Source organism: Leucopleurus acutus (assembly GCF_964270905.1).
Source record: "Leucopleurus acutus genome assembly, chromosome: 15".
NCBI lineage: Eukaryota > Metazoa > Chordata > Mammalia > Artiodactyla > Delphinidae > Leucopleurus > Leucopleurus acutus.
In genome coordinates this window covers 50,516,691-50,538,935 of record NC_139157.1, presented here as the reverse complement: position 1 = coordinate 50,538,935, position 22,245 = coordinate 50,516,691, and the positions used below count along the sequence as shown (strand labels likewise).

General features: G+C 41.3%; 1 protein-coding gene across 2 annotated transcripts in view; it reads left to right on the top strand.

Moving 5' to 3' along the window:
* AFG1L (AFG1 like ATPase) overlaps positions 1-8,710 on the top strand; it is a 194,553-nt gene extending 185,843 nt beyond the window's left edge. The window contains exons 11-13 of one of the 2 annotated variants that reach the window (XM_082856019.1): positions 1,759-1,899; positions 6,060-6,173; positions 8,072-8,710. In XM_082856019.1, the coding sequence (XP_082712145.1) occupies positions 1,759-1,899; positions 6,060-6,173; positions 8,072-8,362 (546 nt within the window). In that variant the 3' untranslated portion in view covers positions 8,363-8,710. The remainder of the gene's footprint in view (positions 1-1,758; positions 1,900-6,059; positions 6,174-8,071) is intronic. The other variant, XM_082856020.1, reaches the window with a different exon arrangement.
* Positions 8,711-22,245: the final 13,535 nt, after the last annotated feature.

The following is a 22,245-nucleotide window of genomic DNA, read 5'->3' as shown; positions in this document are numbered from 1 at the left end:
TATTTTGTTTAATCCTCACAACGCTGTGAGATAGGAAACAATTCTCATTTTACAGATGGGAAAACTAAGGAACAGAAAGATTAGGTTACTTGCCGAAGACACACCATTCATAAGTTACAGACTGAGGATTCAAACCCAGGCTGTCTAGAGCCCTTGTTCTGAGCTGCTCTGTTAACACACCCTTCTGGTCCACATCAAGCTTGATAGCAGTGTTTCCTCATAACAGAGTCAAGGTTAGACCAAAATAAACCACACGCACATTCGAGCCCCTATGGCTGAGGTGAGCAGGGAGTCTCAGCTAAGGTCAGGCACTGGGTCTGGAGGTAGAGGCTGTCCAGCTAGGGAAGGGAAATGGAAAAGGCAAGGTCATCTCTTTTCTGGCCCCATTTGTTACTTGGTTGGTGAGAGGAGATGGGGGAAGGGGCCTCTCTAAGCAGATTTCAAAGGCATCATGTCATTCTTTGTGCTCTCTCTGGTGGTGCGCCCCTTCGCCCTCGGCTCGTAGTTACTGCATCCTTCTTAGAACTGCTGTTCTTGAGGGGCCACCTCCCCAGAGCTTCACTCTGATTCACTTTTACCTCCCCACACCTCCACTAGAAGTTTTCTGAATATAACTGATTTTAGCTGGTCATTAGGATAGTGGTGGCCTTAAATGGATGGACTCTAAGGTGAGAATGACCCTCCCCTACCTTGCAATTCCCTGATTCTCCCAGGAACGTAGCCCTGTCTACATTTCTGAAAGCAGGAGTTTTAATGCAAATTACCACCCTAGTGAGGGAGACATTTTTGAACAGGTATTAATGAATTCTGCCAGAAATTGAGGAGGCTTAGCCATCTGTGTCCCAGGGATCAGTTGTTGGGATCCAAGAGCTTCCAGAGGCACCTGAGAGCAGCTCCTGGCATGCTAGTCTCCTCCACACTCTCGCAGGGCCAGAAACACTCTCCTGACCCTGCTCATGGTTCCTGCTCACAGGTCACAGTCATCCACACACAACTTAAAATAAGAAGTGCCTCTCCTGGGAGTGTTCCTAACCCCAAAGAGTGTTCGCAAGTCGTTTTCATAACTGTCGTGAGTTAACTTCCTGTTTCAGGAGCAAACACTTTACATCTGTAGGTGGCACCTTTGTGAATGGTTTTGTGGACCCTGAGTGCTGCATCCTCCTCGTGTGTAGAGGTAGCAGCTGCACCACGTTATGCTTGAGGTCTTGGTCTACTTCTGGTCATGAAAACCCTCTGGTATTCCTTACAGAGGTTAGCAGTGTTTACTACATTGTACTTGAGTAATTGTACCTCAAATTAAACAAAAAATATTTTCTGATGCTTTTCATGCTGCAGCATAGTCTTTATTTCAAAATGGTGACAAAATATTCAGCTGCCATGATAAGACAGCTCTATTTACCAGTAGTGACAGTTTGCAGTTGAGTCGTAGGAAGGATTTGTTAGGATGTGTTTAAAGTCATGTCGTATAAATAAAAAGAGTAAAGACTGGGTTTAGGATGGGGGCCTACAAGATAACCAGCAGAGGCGGCCAGAGTTATTCTCTAACTTCCCACCAAGGTCTTGCCTTCTCTCTTACTTGTTTACAGCACTGTTACAGTATAGTGAATTCTGTCCTCAGCCTACTCTGAAAACACTGCCCTGTTTGGTCAAGTTACCCCAAAGCTACCACCTAGATCACACCATGACAAGAAAAAGAGATGTTTTCAACCAGAATTGGCTTATTTCAATTTTCTATTCTTTATTTCATTTTAACTGTAGCCACTTGGAGCCAGTGACTATTTGGAACTGTCAAAGAATTTTGATACAGTATTTTTACGAAACATTCCACAATTTACCCTGGCAAAGAGGACCCAAGCTCGGAGATTCATAACTCTCATTGATAACTTTTATGATTTCAAGGTAAGGATGTGGCACATTTTCTCAAAACTAAACATTTTGGACTGTGGAGCGAAATTATCTGGGCTGGAATCCTGGTCTACCACTTACTTCACTTCTCTGTACCTGTTTCTTCATCTGCAAATTGGAGATAATAATAGTATTTACTTCAGAGAACTGTTGTGAGGACAAAATAAACTAATACAGGTAAACCATTTAAAACAACACTTGGCACAAGCTGAATGCTGTATAAGTACTGTTGGTAGTAGCAGTAATAGTAATAGTAATAGTACTATATTAAAAATCCCATCATAAGACAGTCTGCTATATTACCAAATCCTTCACTCAACCAGACATATCATATGCTCTGTCTATGAGGATGCGCAGCACAATGCCTTATGTAGATTGAGTGCTCAATAAATACTTGTTGCATGAATAAATTATTGGACTGATAAAATAAGGAATGAACAAAATGAATGAATGAATGACTAAAGCACCCTCCTCAGTATTAGAGTTTTCTCTCCCTCTGACCCAGAAATCCCAGTACCTGTCATCTCTCTAAAAAAAAAAAACAAATCCAGGTGTTTTAGCATGAATTGCAGAGCCTTTGTCCCTTCATCAGAGGCAGTATTGCCTAGTGGTTAAGGAGTGGGCCCTGGGACCAGGCTGAATACCTTGAAGACCAGCTTAACCTCTTGAACTTGAATTGCCTTCTTTAGCAAAAGAAGGCAATAATGGTATTTACCTCATAAGATTGTTGTGAGGTACATGAGCATGTAAAGTACTTAGAACATCGTGTGGCGTACAGTAAGCTTTCCATGAAGGTGAGCCACGATTAATAGTATATACCTATAAATATATATTTACAGTAAAGTATAAGTACCACTTCAAATTAGAGTAAAATATTGTTTCACTGTTAGATACAGTTTTTCCTCCTTATTCCTTGCACAGAAAGAGATAGAGCAGTGATTCTAAAATTGAAGGGACTTTGAGGGGAGGAGAAAGTACCAGAATCTGCTGGGAGGGAGAGGTGAGATGTTTAATGTTTCCTTTATTCATTCATTCAACAACATTTATCATGCCAAGCAAAGTGCTAATTCAGTGACAAGCAAAGCCAGACATGGTGCCTGCCTTCATGGAGCTGATAGTCTAGTGCTGAAGAAACACTAATGAAACACAGAGCTGAGTGTAGAGTTCTCACTGGGATGTTCTCTTGGAAGGAGAGGGGAGTTGGTGCTATGAGAGTACAGGGGGAGAGTAAACTGATCTTTGTGTGGGACATGGGGCTGGGCATGGAAAGTCCTGCTGAGGACCAGCTGCACCAGAATCATCTGAGCTACTTAAGATCCAGATTCCAGAGCCCACAACACCCCCACCAGCAAATGAGGACCAAGGGTGGGGCCTGGAGCCTGCTCGTTCACCAGCTCCTCAAGTGCTGCTCACAAACTCTGAGATGTGATGGCCAAGTTCAAAGTGCAGGGTGAAAAGCCCTCACCAGGGCGGCGAGTTTGCAGCAAAGGCCCTGTGATGGGCCTGAGCGTGAAGGGCAGCCAGCGTGGCTCTGGTGCAACACCGAGGGCAGCCTGCCTTAGTGAGCATGATCAAAATCTGCTGCATTCTTCCAGGGGGTGTGCGAGCAGGGAGTCAGCAGAGGCAGGAAGCTGAGAACACCAGAGCTTAGGGGTCAAGTCCTGTCACTTGTCTCCTTCTGGGTCACTCATCCAGAGACTCTGCTCTGAAATAATCGCGTGGAGTCCAGAATAAATCTCCTGGAGGTGGCACTCTGTTTTTAGAGGGCAGTGCTTCAAGAAGAAAGTGGGAGAGGGGCATTGGTAGGTGGTTCTTAGACTGGAGGATTGATAAACTCTTATTTTTTTTTATCTTTCGGCTAGGAATACCTTAAAGAAAGCTTATGGTCCCCACCCCTTTGTCCCATCCCCTGATCCTACCTCCCCCCACTGTTTCACTTCTTCGTTAGACAAAAAGATTTATCTGGCAATATGATGAAATATCAGAACTACTCTCCTAACATTTGCTTTAACCAAATCACGCATTTGGAGTTTATACTTTTTTAAAGCATAGTCGAAATTATCTTATTTCAGAAATTGGGAGCATTAAACAGATATTTTTCTAGAATGTATTCTAGAGGTATCTGTGAAATAAGGGCATTCCCATCTGAGTAATGAAAAAAGTGTCATTTGTGATTTAAATAATTTATAAGAGGAGGTAGAAGGCTATTTGGATATAGAAAGACTAGTCCCAAGCATCAATACATTATTTTGAAGTATCAGCATATTTACTTAAATAATGATTTTAAAAGGATGGCTGTGAATCCTGAAAGCAAATTCAGGTCTCCTTAAACATCAAGAAGAGTATGTTTTATATATAAACCAGTGGAAATAAAATTTATAAAGATAAAAAAGCTGTTTCTGATATATGATCACATATGTACACTCAAACACTATGTAATCAAGAAATATTAATGTCAAGCGTAGTCTTTTTGAAGGATGTCTGGCAGGATGCTGAAATAAATGTAGGTTTTGGAAACTCAGGGTATAAGTAGAGTAGCAATGCACTGAACTTAGCAGTCACCTACTCAGCAAAGTGGTAACGGTGCATCTGGGGAGCATCTTTGATGCACACAGAGATGGGCTCCAAACAGGTAAAAATGTCAACCTCAGTTGTAATGGAAAAACCACTGAACTTAGAACTGGAAGATCTGGGCTGGTGTCACAAGTTGAGACCTCTCCAGGCCCCAGGTTGCCCAATAAAAGCTTTGTTCCCTACTTCAGAGGGTGGTATAAGCTGTGTGGAAATATTTGTAAAGTACTATGCAGTTTAAAAGTATCACTTTAGGCCTTCCCTGGTGGCGCAGTGGTTGAGAGTCCACCTGCCGATGCAGGGGACACAGGTTCGTGCCCCGGTCCAGGAAGATCCCACATGCCGCGGAGCGGCTAGGCTCTTGAGCCATGGCCGCTGAGCCTGCACGTCCGGACCCTGTGCTCCACAACGGGAGAGGCCACAACAGTGAGAGGCCTGCGTACTGCAAAAAATATTTTTAAAAAGTTAAAAAATATCACTTTAAAGAGACTCAAACTATAAGAAAAAATATGGACATGGTCAAAAGGCTTTTTTAAAAAGTATTTTGTTTCAAAAATACATTTGGAAACATCTGTGATCCTAGGCTATCTGAATATGGGTTATGTGGTTTGTCTATTTACATTTCAGAGCTATTCCAGAAATAGGAAAAAAGTTTTCCAAATATTGAAATCCACCTTAAAGAAATGCTGAGGCTTCCCTGGTGGTGCAGTGGTTAAGAATCCGCCTGCCATTGCAGGGGACACGGGTCCAAGCCCTGGTCCAGGAAGATCCCACATGCCTCAGAGCAACTAAGCCCGTGTGCCATAACGAGAAGCCACCACAATGAGAAGTCCGCGCACCACAACGAAGAGTAGCCCCCACTCGCCGCAACTAGAGAAAGCCCGCGCACAGCAAGGAAGGCCTAACACAGCCAAAAAAAAAGTTTTTAAAGAGATTTCCATATAATTATTTTTTTAAAAAAGAAATGCTGTATTCATTTATTTATGCAAGATTTTTATTCATGAAGAAGATACAGTGTAAATGGGTCCTGCCAGTTTTGAAACTTTGACAACCACATTTTGCTGATGCTTTTTTTGTAGATGTTTAAGCATGGAGATTAATGAAATTTTTAGTAGCTTTAGGATAATTTAGGATAACTTCAGGATAATTAGCTAAAATCTCTAATTAGAAAAACAGATTAATGAAATAGGAAAAAAATGTCATAGATTGAAGCTTTAAAATATTTATTTTTCCAAAATAAACATAGTACTTGGAGAAAATGTGTAGAAGTAGAAATAAAGTTAAGACTGTTACTTAGATTGAAAGAGAGGAGTTCAAGGCATTGTTCTTTTGTAAATACACATTCTATAAACTCATAAGAGTGTATTTTCACCAAGTACCAGTTTTGCTGCATATATTTAGAACCATTTAAAATTATATATCACTTTAAAGAGATTCAAACTATTAGAACAAATATGAACATTTTAAAAGCAAAAATCCAAGCTCCCTGTTATGACAGACAGATTTTTATGAGAAATTTGTTTTTACCTTCAACTTGTGAAAGGTAAGGAGTAACACCATGTACTCGTTTTCCTCTGTTTCAGGTGCGCATAATTTGCTCTGCATCAACTCCCATATCAAGCTTATTTTTGTATGAACATCATGACAGTGAGTTGGAGCAAAGCAGAATACTGATGGATGATTTGGGGCTGAGCCAGGTAGGCGATATTAACATAATCTCTTTTTATTATAAAACAGCTTAATTGTTTTTGGTTTGATGCATGGCTACATTTTGAAGAAGGAATGCAGTATGTATTTAACCACTGATTTGCTGCTCTCTTCTAAAGCCAGTATAGCAGACGTATCCTCAGCATCACTAAATGTAGAGAATTACAGCTTTAGAGTGGAAGGAACCTTCGTGATCATTTTTGCATATGATAAAAACAAAGTCCAGGGAGGTGGACTAATGGGCCTGCAGTTATACCACTGACTAATGGCAGGCCAGAGCTGGATCCAGGCACCGTCTTTGGTTCTGGGCTCATTCTGCATTCTGCTACATCATGCTGCCTTTTCTGGATATCCTCTTCATGTCTGCTGGATTTGTAGAGTGCATGATACAGTATCCAACCATGTGAACTGGCTGTTCCAGGACTATGAAGTGCCTGGCAAGGCCCTTGCTTTAAAAGAAATCCATGCTTCATCTCCTAACCCCCATTCTGTAGGCATTTGTGGAACACCTGTGGGTGCCAGGCTCTGGGGACACTCTGTTGGGAACCAGCCTATGCTGGCCTAGTTCTCCTGGAGCTTGGGGTCTGGTGCTTCACCCCAAGCCAAGCATAAGTGACTTTGCATTTCCTTCTTCTGTATGAATGTTACAGGGTATATTTCTCAACTGTAGGCAATTGAAATATTAGTCAAAAATTTTAAACTATAAACATTCACCCCCAGAATGAGGCCAGCCCCATTCTTTCAACCCCAGTGGTGAAAGGCTATTTGGAATGAGGAGACAGTTCCTTATTGACCTGAGTAGAAATTATGCATTCTCAGGAGTCTGGGAAAATGAGGCCAATGATTCTTTAAAAAGTAAACTTTCAAAATATGATTATTTAAATCTACATGTAGAAATAAATGGCTGCTTATGATCCCATTTCTCTAAGAGTGATACATCCAAATAAAGTCTTCAGCAATTTGGAAGAATACACTTAAGGGGCTACATGATCTCAGTTCCTAAAGTCCTTTAAATCATTGGCTTTACAATTTTTCTTCTGATCAGGGTTCAGATACAGGGCAAAGTAAGCTAAGCACTTGGGGCTAATAATCATGAAGAAATCAGGGCACGTGACCGTAGGGTGATGCAGTTTTACGGTAGGTCAGTAACTTGGACTTAGGAGTCCAGAACTTTTCTCTGAAAGAGTTTAATAGCAAACCCCTAAGGAAAGAGACAAAAGTTCAGCGTTCACTTCTAGCCACAGGCTGATGTTAGAATCACCAGTCCCAGGATGTTTACTGGCCTCACAAGGGGCTCCCCAACTCAGCCGCTGTAATGGGAGGATCAAGTGTCCCAGCAGCTCAAGACCAAAAGCAGCTCTGGCCTTCCCAAAGGAAGCTCCCAGGCACGATCTCCAGGCCCACAGGAGACCTCTCAGTCACCCAGTTTGGAAAAGGTTCTTCAGAGGTTCATCTTCAGGCCTCCTGTCAGGAATGTGGCCCTGTCTGTGGAGCTTCAGGAGAGGGTCTTAGCTTCGTCCTGACATACCAGAACTTCTTGGTTTTTCTCTTACTTATTTCTGGTGTGCACTTTTTGAGAAAAAATTCCTTTCTGTCTGGAATGTCCTTCCGTTAGATTATGTAGAGAACTTTCATCTGAGCAAAAATTTTCTTATTTGGATTTTGGGGTGTTGTTTCAGCTTTAATTATTCATCTAATGTTTTCTCCCTGGTAATTTGCTCTGTTTATTGATTATTCGTTTAAATTAGCTGATTTTCCAGTCTAATTTAAGAAACTGTATATGAAAAAAATTTATAGAATATTTTGTAATATAAACCCAAGAAGTATTTTTTAAAGCCTGTACTTAGTTCTTTAAATTTTTAGTTGTGGGGGTTTTAATTGGTGCTAGGTGGTTGTTTTGTTTTGTTTTTTGGTAACCAGGACTCAGCAGAAGGACTCGCCATGTTTACTGGAGAAGAGGAAATCTTTGCATTTCAGCGCACAATTTCCCGACTCACAGAAATGCAGACTGAACAATACTGGAATGAAGGGGACAGAAGGAAGAAGTAGCCGTCACTTTTGCATGAATAAAACTCTGGGCAAATCATTACCGCAGGGAGAACTCTTTATTATGGGACTTGAAGGAATCATTTTCTCATCATTAATTAAGCACTTTGTCCTCTGGACCATTTTTATCTAAAATTGCTGTCAAAGATGTAGTGGATTAGTAAGTTAAAGCCATTTTTAGGTCTACTTTTTGCCTATTTATTTGGCCTTATTTCTGCACCACAAAATTAAAATCAGCACTTCTGAAGTTGAATGTAGGACTAGGCATTTTGGTTTCATATTAAGCCACCTGAATGAACCTTGAACACACACACACACGGTAAATGCAGGGTGTCGGGAAGTCTCCAAGCTTTGGCTACATGGTAGCCGCACAATAGAAACACATCTTTATGAGAGGGGAAGAAAAAACTCTACATTTAAATTAAAAACAAGGAAAGTTTTATGATCTTATTTCTTTTCTTTTTCCCCCATGGTACTTTATATGACCCTGGCTTTTCTTTTTAATAAACATCTTTATTGGAGTATAATTGCTTTACAATGTTGTGTTAGTTTCTGCTGTATGACAAAGTGAATCAGCTATATGTATACATATATCCCCTTATCTCCTCCCTCTTGCATTTCCTTCCCACCCTCCGCATCCCACCCCTCTAGGTGGAAACAAAGCACCGAGCTGATCTCCCTTTGCTATGTGGCTGCTTCCTACTAGCTATCTATTTTACATTTGGTAGCGTATATATGTCCATGCCACTCTCTCACTTGGTCCCAGCTTACCCTTCCCCTGCCCCGTGTTCTCAAGTCCATTCTATACATCTGCATCTTTATTACTGTCCGGCCCCTAGGTTCATCAGAACCTTTTTTTTTTCTTTTTTAGATTCCATATTTTACATGTTAGCATACGGTATTTGTTTTTCTCTTTCTGACTTACTTCACTCTGTATGAAAGCCTCTAGGTCCATCCACCTCACTTCAAATAACTCTATTTCATTCCTTTTTATGGCTGAGTAATATTCCATTGTATATATGTGGCACACCTTCTTTATCCATTCATCTGTCTATGGACACTTAGGTTGCTACCATGGCCTGGCTATTGTAAATAGAGCTGCAATGATCATTTTGGTACATGATTCTTTTTGAATTATGGTTTTCTCAGGATATATGCCCAGTAGTGGGATTGCAGGGTCGTATGGGTAGTTCTATTTTTAGTTTTTTAAGGAAACTCCTTACAGTTCTCCATAGTGGCTGTATCAATTTACATTCCCACCAAAAGTGCAAGAGGGTTCCTTTTTCTCCACCCCTTCTCCAGCATTTATTGTTTGTAGATTTTTTGATGGTGGCCATTCTGACCGGTGTGAGGTGATACCTCATTGTAGTTTTGATTTGCATTTCTCTAATGATTACTGATGTTGAGCATCCTTTCATGTCTTTATTGGCAATGTGTATATCTACTTTGGAGAAATGTCTATTTAGGTCTTCTGCCCATTTTTGGATGGGTGTTTGTTTTTTTGATATTGAACTGCATGAGCTGCCTGTAAATCTTGGAGATTAATCCTTTGTCAGTTGCTTCATTTGCAAAGATTTTCTACCGTTCTGAGGGTTGTCTTTTCGTCTTGTTTATGGTTTCCTTTTTTGAGCAAAGGCTTTTCAGTTTCATTAGGTCCCATTTGTTTATTTTTTTTATTTCCATTTCCCTAGGAGGTGGGTCAAAAAGGATCTTGCTGTGATTTATGTCAAAGAGCATTCTTCCGATGTTTTCCTCTAAGAGTTTTATAGTGTCTGGCCTTACATTTAGGTCTTTAAACCATTTTGAGTTTATTTTTGTGTATGGTGTTAGGAAGTGTTCTAATTTCATTCTTTTACAGGTAGCTGTCCAGTATTCCCAGCACCACTTATTGAAGAGGCTGTCTTTTCTCCATTGTATATTCTTGCCTCCTTTATCAAAGATAAGGTGACCAGATGTGTGTGGGTTTATCTCTGGGCTTTCTATCCTGTTCCGTTGATCTATCTTTCTGTTTCTGTGCCAGTACCATACTGTTTTGATTACTGTAGCTTTGTAGTATAGTCTGAAGTCAGGGAGCCTGATTCCTCCAGCTCTCTGTTTCTTCCTCAAGATTGCTTTGGCTATTCGGGGTCTTTTGTGTTTCCATACAAATTGTGAAATTTTTTGTTCTAGTTCTATGAAAAATGCCATTGGTAGTTTGATAGGGATTGCACTGAACCTGTAGATTGCTTTGGGTAGTATAGTCATTTTCATAATGTTGATTCTTCCAATCGAAGAACATGGTATATCTCTCCATCTGTTTGTATCATCTTTAATTTCTTTCATCAGTGTCTTATAGTTCTCTGCATACAGGTCTTTTGTCTCCTGGGGTAGGTTTATTCCTAGGTATTTTATTATTTTTGTTGCAGTGGTAAATGGGAGTGTTTCCTTAATTCCTCTTTCAGATTTTTCATCATTAGTGTATAGGAATGCAAGAGATTTCTGTGCATTAACTTCATATCCTGCTACTTTACCAGATACACTGATTAGCTCTAGTAGTTTTCTGGTAGCATTTTTAGGATTCTCTATGTATAGTATCATGTCATCTGCAAACAGTGACAGCTTTACTTCTTCTTTTCTGATTTGGATTCCTTTTATTTCTTTTTTTTCTCTGATTGCTGTGGCTAAAATTTCTGAAACTGTGTTTAATAATAGTGGTGAGAGTGGGCAACCTTGTCTTGTTCCTGATTTTAGAGGAAATGGTTTCAGTTTTTCACCATTGAGAACGATGTTGGCTGTGGATCTGTCATATATGGCCTTAATTATGTTGAGGTAAGTTCCCTCTATGCCTACTTTCTGGAGGGTTTTTATCATAAATGGGTGTTGAATTTTGTTGAAAGCTTTTTCTGCATCTATTGAGATGATCATATGGTTTTTCTCCTTCAATTTGTTAATATTGTGTATCACATTGATTGATTTATGTATATTGAAGAATCCTTGCATTCCTGGGATAAACCCCACTTGATCATGGTGTATGATCCTTTTAATGTGCTGTTGGATTCTGTTTGCTAGTATTTTGTTGAGGATTTTTGCATCTATATTCATCAGTGATATTGGCCTGTAGTTTTCCTTTTTTGTGACGTCTTTGTCTGGTTTTGGTATCAGGGTGATGGTGGGCTCATAGAATGAGTTTGGGAGTATTCCTCCCTCTGCTATATTTTGGAAGAGTTTGAGAAGGATAGCTGTTAGCTCTTCTCTAAATGTTTGATAGAATTCGCCTTGAAGCCATCTGGTCCTGGGCTTTTGTTTGTTGGAAGACTTTTTAATCACAGATTCAATTTCAGTGCTTGTGATTGGTCTGTTTATATTTTCTATTTCTTCCTGGTTCAGTCTCGTAAGGTTGTGCTTTTCTAAGAATTTGTCCATTTCTTCCAGGTTGTCCATTTTATTGGCATATAGTTGCTTGCAGAAGGCTCTCATGATCCTTTGTATTTCTGCAGTGTCAGTTGTTACCTCTCCTTTTTCATTTCTAATTCTATTGATTTGAGTCTTCTCCCTTTTTTTCTTGATGAGTCTGGCTAGTGGTTTATCTATTTTGTTTATCTTCTCAAAGAACCAGCTTTTAGTTTTATTGATCTTTGCTATTGTTTCCTTCATTTCTTTTTCATTTATTTCTGATCTGATGTTTATGATTTCTTTCCTTCTGCTAGCTTTTGGGTTTTTTGTTCTTCTTTCTCTAATTGCTTGAGGTGCAAGTTTAGGTTGTTTATTCAAGATGTTTCCTGCTTCTTAAGGTGGGCTTGTATTGCTATAAACTTCCCCCTTAGAACTGCTTTTGCTGCATCCCATAGGTTATGGGTCGTTGTGTCTCCATTGTCATTTGTTTCTAGGTATTTTTTGATTTCCTCTTTGATTTCTTCAGTGATCACTTCGTTATTAAGTAGTGTATTGTTTAGCCTCCATGTGTTTGTATTTTTTACAGATCTTTTCCTGTAATTGATATCTAGTCTCATGGCGTCGTGGTCAGAAAAGATACTTGATACAATTTCAATTTTCTTAAATTTACCAAGGCTTGATTTGTGACCCAAGATATGATCTATCCTGGAGAATGTTCCATGAGCACTTGAGAAAAATGTGTATTCTGTTGTTTGTGGATGGAGTGTCCTATAAATATCAATTAAGTCCATCTTGTTTAATGTATCATTTAAAGCTTGTGTTTCCTTATTTATTTTCATTTTGGATGATCTGTCCATGGGTGAAAGTGGGGTGTTTAAGTCCCCTACTATGAATGTGTTACTGTCGATTTCCCCTTTTATGGCTGTTAGTATTTGCCTTATGTATTGAGGTCCTCCTATGTTGGGTGCATAAATATTTACAATTGTTATATCTTCTTCTTGGATCGATCCCTTGATCATTATGTAGTGTCCTTCTTTGTCTCTTTTAATAGTCCTTATTTTAAAGTCTATTTTGTCTGATATGAGAATTGCTACTCCAGCTTTCTTTTGGTTTCCATTTGCATGGAATATCTTTTTCCATCCCCTTACTTTCAGTCTGTATGTGTCTCTGGGTCTGAAGTGGGTCTCTTGTAGACAGCATATATAAGGGTCTTGTTTTTGTATCCATTCAGCTAATCTGTGTGTTTTGGTGGGAGCATTTAGTCCATTTACATTTAAGGTAATTATCGATATGTATGTTCCTATTCCCATTTTCTAAATTGTTTTCGGTTCGTTATTATAGGTCTTTTCCTTCTCTTGTGTTTCTTGCCTAGAGAAGATCCTTTAGCAGTTGTTGTAGAGCTGGTTTGGTGGTGCTGAACTCTCTCAGCTTTTGCTTGTCTGTAAAGGTTTTAATTTCTCCATCAAATCTGAATGAGATCCTTGCTGGGTAGAGTAGTCTTGGCTGCAGGTTTTTCTCCTTCATCACTTTCAGTATGTCCTGCCACTCCCTTCTGGCTTGTAGGGTTTCTGCTGAGAGATCAGCTGTTAACCTTATGGGGATTCCCTTGTGTGTTATTTGCTGTTCTTCCCTTGCTGCTTTTAATATGCTTTCTTTGTATTTAATTTTTGACAGTTTGATTATTATGTGTCTTGGCGTGTTTCTCCTTGGGTTTATCCTGTATGGGACTCTCTGTGCTTCCTGGTCTTGATTAACTATTTCCTTTCCCATATTAGGGAAGTTTTCAACTATAATCTCTTCAAATATTTTCTCAGTCCCTTTCTTTTTCTCTTCTTCTTCTGGAACCCCTATAATTCGAATGTTGGTGCGTTTAATGTTGTCCCAGAGGTCTCTGAGACTGTCCTCAGTTCTTTTCATTCTTTTTTCTTTATTCTGCTCTGCAGTAGTTATTTCCACTATTTTATCTTCCAGGTCACTTATCCGTTCTTCTGCCTCAGTTATTCTGTTATTGATCCCATCTAGAGTATTTTTAATTTCATTTATTGTGTTGTTCATTGTTGCTTGTTTCATCTTTATTTCTTCTAGGTCCTTGTTAACTGTTTCTTGCATTTTGTCCATTCTATTTCCAAGATATTGGATCATCTTTACTATCATTATTCTAATTCTTTTTCAGGTAGACTGCCTATTTCCTCTTCATTTGTTAGGTGTGGTGGGTTTTTATGTTGCTCCTTCATCTGCTGTGTGTTTTTCTGTCTTCTCATTTTGCTTATCTTACTGTGTTTGGGGTTTCCTTTTTGCAGGCTGCAGGTTCATAGTTCCCATTGTTTTTGGTGTCTGTCCCCAGTGGCTAAAGTTGGTTCAGTGGGTTGTGTAGGCTTCCTGGTGGAGGGGACTAGTGCCTGTGTTCTGGTGGATGAGGCTGGATCTTGTCTTTCTGATGGGCAGGTACACGTCTGGTGGTGTGTTTTGGGGTGTCTGTGGACTTATTATGATTTTAGGCAGCCTCTCTGCTCATGGGTGGGGTTGTATTCCTGTGTTGCTAGTTGTTTGTCATAGGGTGTCCAGCACTGTAGCTTGCTGGTCGTTGAGTGAAGCTGGATGCTGGTGTTGAGATGGAGATCTCTGGGAGATTTTTGCCTTTTGATATTATGAGGAGTTGGAAAGTCTCTTGTGGACCAGTGTCCTGAAGTTGGCTCTCCCACCTCAGAGGCACAGCACTGACTCCTGGCTGTAGCACCAAGAACCTTTCATCCACACGGCTCAGAATAAAAGGGAGAAAAAGTAGAAAGAAAGGAAGAGAGAGAGAGAGAGAGAGAGAAAAGAAAGAAAGAGGAAGAAAGAAAGAAAGAAAGAAAGAAAGAGAAAGAAAGAAAGGAAAAAAGGAGGCAGGGAGGGAGGAAGGAAAGAAGGAAGGAAGGAGGGATGGAAGGAAAGAAAGACAGAAAGAAGATAAAGTAAAATAAAGTAAAATAAAGTTATTAAAATAAAAAATAATTATTAAGAAAAAAAATTTTTTTAAAGAGAAAAAAAGGACGGATAGAACCCTAGGACAAATGGTGGAAGCAAAGCTATACAGACAAAATCTCACACAGAAGCATACACATACACACTCATAAAAAGAGGAAAAGGGGAAAAAATCATAAATCTTGCTCTCAAAGTCCACCTCCTTAATTTGGGATGATTCATTGTCTATTCAGGTATTCCACAGATGCAGGGTACATCAAGTTGATTGTGGAGCTTTAATCCGCTGCTTCTGAGGCTGCTGGGAGAGATTTCCCTTTCTCTTCTTTGTTCTCACAGCTCCCAGGGGCTCAGCTTTGGATTTGGACCCGCCTCTGCGTGTAGGTCCCCGGAGGGCATCTGTTGTTCGCTCAGACAGGACCGGGTTAAAGGAGCAGCTGCTTCGGGGACTCCGGCTCGGCTCACTCAGGCCGTGGGGAGGAAGGGGTACGGAGTGCGGGGCGAGCCTGCAGCGGCAGAGGCCAGCATGACGTTGCACCAGCCTGAGGCGACCCGTGCGTTCTCCCGGGGAAGTTGTCCCTGGATCACGGGACCCTGGCAGTGGCGAGCTGCACAGGCTCCCCGGAAGGGGGGTGTGGAGAGTGACCTGTGCTCGCACACAGGCTTCTTGGTGGCGGCAGAAGCAGCCTTAGCGTCTCATGCCCGTCTCTGGGGTCCGCGCTTTTAGTCACGGCTCGCGCCCGTCTCTGGAGCTCCTTTAAGCAGCGCTCTTAATCCCCTCTCCTCGCGCACCAGGAAATAAAGAGGGAAGAAAAAGTCTCTTGCCTCATTGGCAGGTCCAGACTTTTCCCCGGACTCCCTCCCGGCTAGCCGTGGTGCACTAACCTCCTGCAGGCCGTGTTCACGCCTCCAACCCCAGTCCTCTCCCTGCGCTCTGACGGAAGCCCGAGCCTCAGCTCGCAGCCCCGCCCGCCCCGGCGGGTGAGCAGACAAGCCTCTCGAGCTGGTGAGTGCCGGTCGGCCCTGATCCTCTGTGTGGAAATCTCCCCGCTTTGCCCCCCGCACCCCTGTTGCTGTGCTCTCCTCCGCGGCTCCGAAGCTTTCCCCCTGCGCCACCCGCAGTCTCCGCCCGCGAAGGGGCTTCCTAGTGTGTGGAAACTTTTCCTCCTTCACAGCTCCCTCCCACTGGTGCAGGTCCCGTCCTTATCCTTTTGTCTCTGTTTATTCTTTTTTCTTTTGCGCTACCCAGGTACGTGGGGGAGTTTCTTGCCTTTTGGGAGGTCTGAGGTCTTCTGCCAGCGTTCAGTAGGTGTTCTGTAGGAGCTGTTCCACGAGTAGATGTATTTCTGGTGTATCTCCTGAGAATTTCCTGCTTCAAGCTGGTTCTTTAACTCGATTCCTGACTCGAATCACAGGACCATCCCTTGAGGCCTCACGGGTCCCCAGAGCCGGTGAGCAGTGGAGGCTCCTGATTTCAGCCCCAAACTCCCTGCAGTTCAACCTCCCACTCAACGAGATCAGTTTTAATAGTGATTCTTTTTTGTTTAACTCAGTGAAGATGAACTCACAATAGAACCATTGCTTTGAACTCAAAATGTATAAAATGTTTAACTTTAGTCTTTCAATCTTAGCTTTTTGTTTTCACATTTCTTTGCCAGTTATGCTATTCTTTAATAGAAAGACAGTGTGAATGGCTAGACAGACTGGTGGACAGCCTGATCGATAGAAACAGGAATGGTCCCTGAGTGTGTGGGTATATGTGAAATAGTCCCCCACTCAAGTTCTGTTGCAAAAGTTCATTTGAGGTCAGATATTTGAAACGAGAATTTCATTTTTCCATAGAAACAATAATGTGATATTAGTTAGAGCCTTGACTCAATGCACAGAAGCCTATGGAGTTCTCAGTGTAAACGCCTTATAATTTTGGTACTAAAGAACTTAAACTCCTTTTAAAATACAGTTTTTGTCAGTTTACCTAGGCCCTGTAGTTCGGGCCTAGGTACCAGGAAGGCAGAGGAGGGCTTATCAGGAGATAGCTGGAGATGGTACCTTTTTACCCCCATCTCCTCTCCACAGAGTCTGTTTCATAAAACAGGCGGCAAGAAAAAGAAAACAAAGACTTAAAGAAAACCTCCTACCAGGAAACAATATGGTAGTTCTACTAAAAAGGAAATTAATGCTAAAGTGAAACATGAAAATGACCCCTAGATTGGAAAGCAACATTTCAATTCATGTGTTTTTTCTTCCAAGCCCTGTCCCAGTTACCCTCTCAGCATTCCAGTCTTTCTCCCTGGGGTTGCATGAAATCTCTCAGAGCAAATACGCTCTCTCTCTCTTTTTAAAAAAATGCTTTAAATTCATACTTTGAAGATGGAGGTTTGAGCTGAGTATTGCTGTGGAACACTCCCTCTCACCTAGGAGGTGACCAAGGGTCACACTGAGGGTCCTTATAGTTGGGAAAATGCCAAGAGTACCCTTCAAAATGACCACTAATCTCCAAATTTAGAAGAAATCAAGTGGAGAAAAAGGAACACTTTTCTTTAAAAAAAAGAAAAAAAGAAAAATCTAATCACTGCATTATTCTTGTATTTCTTTAGACAGTTGATAGGCTTATTTGTCAACATCAGTAATAATGATATAATAGACTTAAAGAATTTTTAACCTATTTCTGATGTTTACAAGACACCAAAGACTATAGTACTGTTCTAATCAAATTTATGCATTTTCAGTGGGATTTCAAATTTTAGTCATAGGCAATATTTTAATCTCCCTGAATATATATATTCCTTGTACCTACAAGTGTGCAAATAACATAATTTTTAAATGACTTGGAATTTTGAAAAAAATTAAAATATTATTTGTAAAATATGTAAATGGCTATACTCATATCCATTTATTTATTTAACATTATTTAAGAAACACATCATGCTTACTATGTGCTGGGCATGGTTCTAAGTGCTTTATAAATAAACTATTTTGATCCTTATAATAATTCAATGAGATACGTACTGTTATACCATTTGCAGACAGGGAAGCTGAAGTACAGAAAACGGGTCCAACAACTGCTAAGATGTACACTGGAGTCAGTAAAATGATCAAAATACTAATTTAATAAACTTCCATGTAACTGCTTCTTTCCTGAAAACATTCTTTCTACTCCAAGTAACTTGAACCTACACTTGCATCCCCTTCATCTGGGGTAAAAACACCCAGAGGGATTGGGGTCCTGGGCCCTGACATTTGGGTTCCTGATCAATTGTGGGACTCCGTCTGGTAGTAAGTCTGTGATCTTGTAAATGACCTTCCTCAGATCCACTAGCCTCATAAGACATCACTTGCTAGTAGAAAAGGATTTTCTTTGGAGATGAATTTATAACTTTTTCTTTAAGGCAGATTCATTTTACCTACTGGCACAGCAGTTCATTTTCCTGGTACAGAAAATTTAAAATAATACAATCTATCCTCTTGTTGAGTGTCTGCTGCCTTATACAGCTTTGCACTAAAAACCTAACATACGTCACCTCATCTCGTCTCGACTCAATCCAGTCAAATGTGTCACCTACTGACCTGTTTGTCATCTGTGATAGTGTGAAATTCCAGAAGGACATCTGTGCATCTTCCAAGCTCGCTCAGGAAATCTTCCAGAGGTCATCCTGAGAAGTTTCCTCTCTCAGGGCTGTACTTGTCGGGGCCCCATCAGTTGAGAGCTGATCTCTCTGATGCACCTGCTCTTATCCGAGGACAGAGGGAAGGGCCCTGGATCTGGTTCTGCCAACTTTCGCTTTGTGACCTTGAGCTAGTGCTTTGAGCCTTTGTTTTCTCATCTAGAAATGAGAACAGCAATTTCCATTTCATAAAGTTATTCTGAGGATAGTTGGTAAAGAGCACTTTGCAAATGGCAAAAGATTAAATACATATTAGTTGTTATTGATAGTGATGATTATGATCAGAAAGCAACAATAAATGTCTCCTCTTCTTTGCATCATAGCCCCTTGAAGAATGCAAAACGAGATGACCTATCCCAACTCAGTACGGTTTCTAGCAGAAGGGAAAAGATGCACATTACATGGCTAGACAGCAAGGGCACAGAATTCTGGCTTAATGAGATGCTGTGAAGATTGTTAATTTCAAACCCATTCTTTCAGGATTAATAGAGAAAATGGATTGTTGTCGAACATCAAAGATTTCCCAGAAAGAGGGCACCATCTTGTGGTCAGTGAGAAGAACTGACAAAAACAAATGTCTAAGAATCACGGAGTTGGAGAGCCAAGGTTGTCAAAATTGTAGTTCCCAGGCCTACCCTGGAGAGTCAGACGCAGTTGGTGAGATGTGGGACCCCAGGTAGGTACTTGGTAGAGCTCCCCGTGGAATTCTCCCCAGGGGATTCTAATGTGCAGCCGGGGTTGATAACCGCCAATCAGGAGGTCTTTCCCCTGACCACACAGAGTTTGGCCCATGTGGGACTCCTGACTCCTCACCAGGGCACTTTCCAGAGAGTAGAGGCTGCTGCTGTGATGCACACCAAGGCCTCTTAAGGGCCTCCCTGCCGCCTCCGAGAGCCTGTTCCTCTTCTTGCTTCCTCTGCTTCTCCTCCTTCCCTAGACTCTCCTGCCTTCTCCACCCCTACTACAGCAGACTAGCTAACCCACCAGTGCTTCCTACTTTGCAAAGCATTCGCTTCTACCCTATCATTTCATCCACAGCAATTCTCTGAAGGTGTGATTATCTTTACTTCCTAAGAGGAAATGGAGGCTCAAGGTGACACAGCCCGGAAACATGCCTTCTAGACTCAATTCTTGTGCTAATGGCCTTGTCTGCCACAGCAGTACTAATAATAGCCCCCATTTATTTATTTATTTATTTATTTTTTTTTTTTTTTTTTTTTGCGGTACGCGGGCCTCTCACCGTTGTGGCCTCTCCCGTTGCGGAGCGCAGGCTCCGGATGCGCAGGTTCAGCGGCCATGGCTCACGGGCCCAGCCGCTCCGCGGCATGTGGGATCTTCCTGGACCGGGGTACGAACCCACGTCCCCTGCATCGGAAGGCGGACTCTCAACCACTGCTCCACCAGGGAAGCCCAATAGCCCCCATTTATTGAGCCATTGTGGACCTTGAGGGCTGGGATAGGAAAGATGTGGGTGTAGGGGCATGGACAAGGGTATTGCTCCTTACAGCACCATAGGGGATGGCAAAGAACTGGAACATGGTAGTTGGCAAAACTTTGAAGTATCAATCAGCATGATCATTATGTAAAAGGAGGTATTATCATCACTAGTGTTTTTGTCTGATGAGAAAACTGTCAAAAAGATGGACTAACTGGAGGCCACTGGGTATCTATCACTAGGGGAATGAATGGCTAAGGAAGGTGGACTCTGCCCTCAAGGGACTCCTCTGCAGGGTCAGAAGCAACGAACCGTGTTTATGTATAGCATCATGGACAAGGCTCACATACCACTGAGGGAAAATTAGAGTTAATACCATTAACATAAGTTTGGAAACCCACATGCAAAATTACACTAAATATTTTTCTAGGGCACACAAAATCTATATATACTTATGGAAATAGATTAAAGAGAAACAACATACACTAGAGTGGATGCTTATGGGAGGAAGGAAATGAGACTGAATATGGTGGATGAGAGAGGAAAATTAAAAAGGCCGCCTCCCATGGGCAAATGATGTCAGTGTATCATAAACTGAGGCATATGATCAACATAATTTGATACACCAGAGGTCCCTCAAAAGAGAGAAGAATGGAAAATATTTGGGGCAGAATCATCGGAAATTCTCCAGCATACTGGGACTCCAGGGAGGTACAAAGACAACAGACATTTTTGGGATTGGCGATGAGGGTTTGTAGAACGTCTATTCGGAGTGGGACAAATGGGACCTAATTAAAATTAAAAGTGTTTGCATAGCAAAGGAAACCATCCACAAGACGAAAAGACAACCTACAGACTGGGAGAAAATATTTGCAAATGATGCGCCCGACAAGGACTTAATTTCCAAAATATACAAACAGCTCATATAGCCAGTATCAAAAAAACAAACAACCCAGTCAGAAAGTGGGCAGAAGACCTAAATAGACATTTCCCCAAAGAAGATAAACAGATGGCCAACAGGCATAAAGTCAAGCAGCACTAGCTCAAGCACATGCTTATCCTGACTCATAAGGAATCCAGACACTTCGCTCATCCAGTGGGGTAGGGATCCAGAGGCAACCTGACAGAAGGGCCAGCGGGGCAACAACACAGCACTGGTTAGGAGTCAGGAGTGTATTTGAGACTTTGTATTGCTATAGCTTACATAACCTTGGACAAGTCACTTAACATTATTCTTTGGGCCTCATCTACGAAGTTTTTCTCTGTGAAGTTCTGATATTTATAATTTGATTGAATAGTGTACAGATATAAGTGGCCAATAAATGCATGAAAAAATATATTCCATATCTTGTACAAAAATGTTCAATACCTCATTAGGGAAATGCAAATCAAAACCACAATGAGCTACCACTTCACACTGCTAGGATGGCTAGAATCAGAGAGACAGGTAAAAAAAGTATTGGCAAGGAGGAAGGGAAACTGGAACCCTCATACATTGCTGATGAAAATGTAAAATGGTGCAGCTTTGGAAAGTAGCTTGGCAGTTCCACAAAATGTTAAACATTTAAAGTTACTGTATAATCCAGCAATTCCACTCCTAGGTATTTACCCAATTGAAATGAAAATATATGTCCCCAAAAAAACTTGTACGTGAATGTTCATAGACAGCATTAGCCCCATAGTGAAACAACCCACATATCCACCAACTGATGAACTGGTACACATGATGTGGTATACCCATACGACGGGTAATTATTCAGCATTTGAAAGATGAAGTACCAATACATACTACAACGTGGACGGACCTGGAGCACATTATGTTAAATGAAAGAAGCCAGTCACAGAGGCTGCATACTGTATGATTCTGTGTATGTGAAATGTCCAAAGTAGGCAACTCCATAGAGACAGAAAGTAGGGCCTAGAGGTGGTGGCAGGAGTGAGGAATAATTTTTGATGGGTACAGGGTTTTTTCTACGGGTAGTTTCAGGGGGTCTGAAATTAGATTGTGGTCATGATTGCACAATTCTGAGAATATACTGAAAACTACTGAACTGTACACTTCGAATGGTAGAATTTTAGGATATGTGAATTATATCTCAATAAAGCTGTTAAAAAATCGTGTACAGGTATTCACTAATCATTCATTAATTCATCATTTACATGCTGTCTACTCTGTGCCAGGAGCTAGGCACACCGAGGTGAATGAGACAAACTCCTTCGCTGTGATGGGCTCCTGATCTTTTGGGGAAAACAAATGGACGTAATATAATAAGTGCCAAGAGAGCAGCTTGCCCAGGTGTCCTGGGAACACTGAAATCACTTAAGTCAGCCAGGAAGTTTAGTAAAAGGCAGAGAAAGGACAGAGCAACAGATGTTGTATGCTGGGGGAGAGGTGCAGGGTGACAAGACCCATCCCTCCTGCCCAGGAGATGAACTGAGTGTGGATACACAGTGCTAATACACAGGGCAGAGTGTGATAAATACTATGAGAAATTACTAAGTGGAAATTCTGGAAATTCAGAAGAGGGAGATATAACGACCTGAATGTTATTCTTCTGAATGGTCAGAGAGAACTGGGATGTA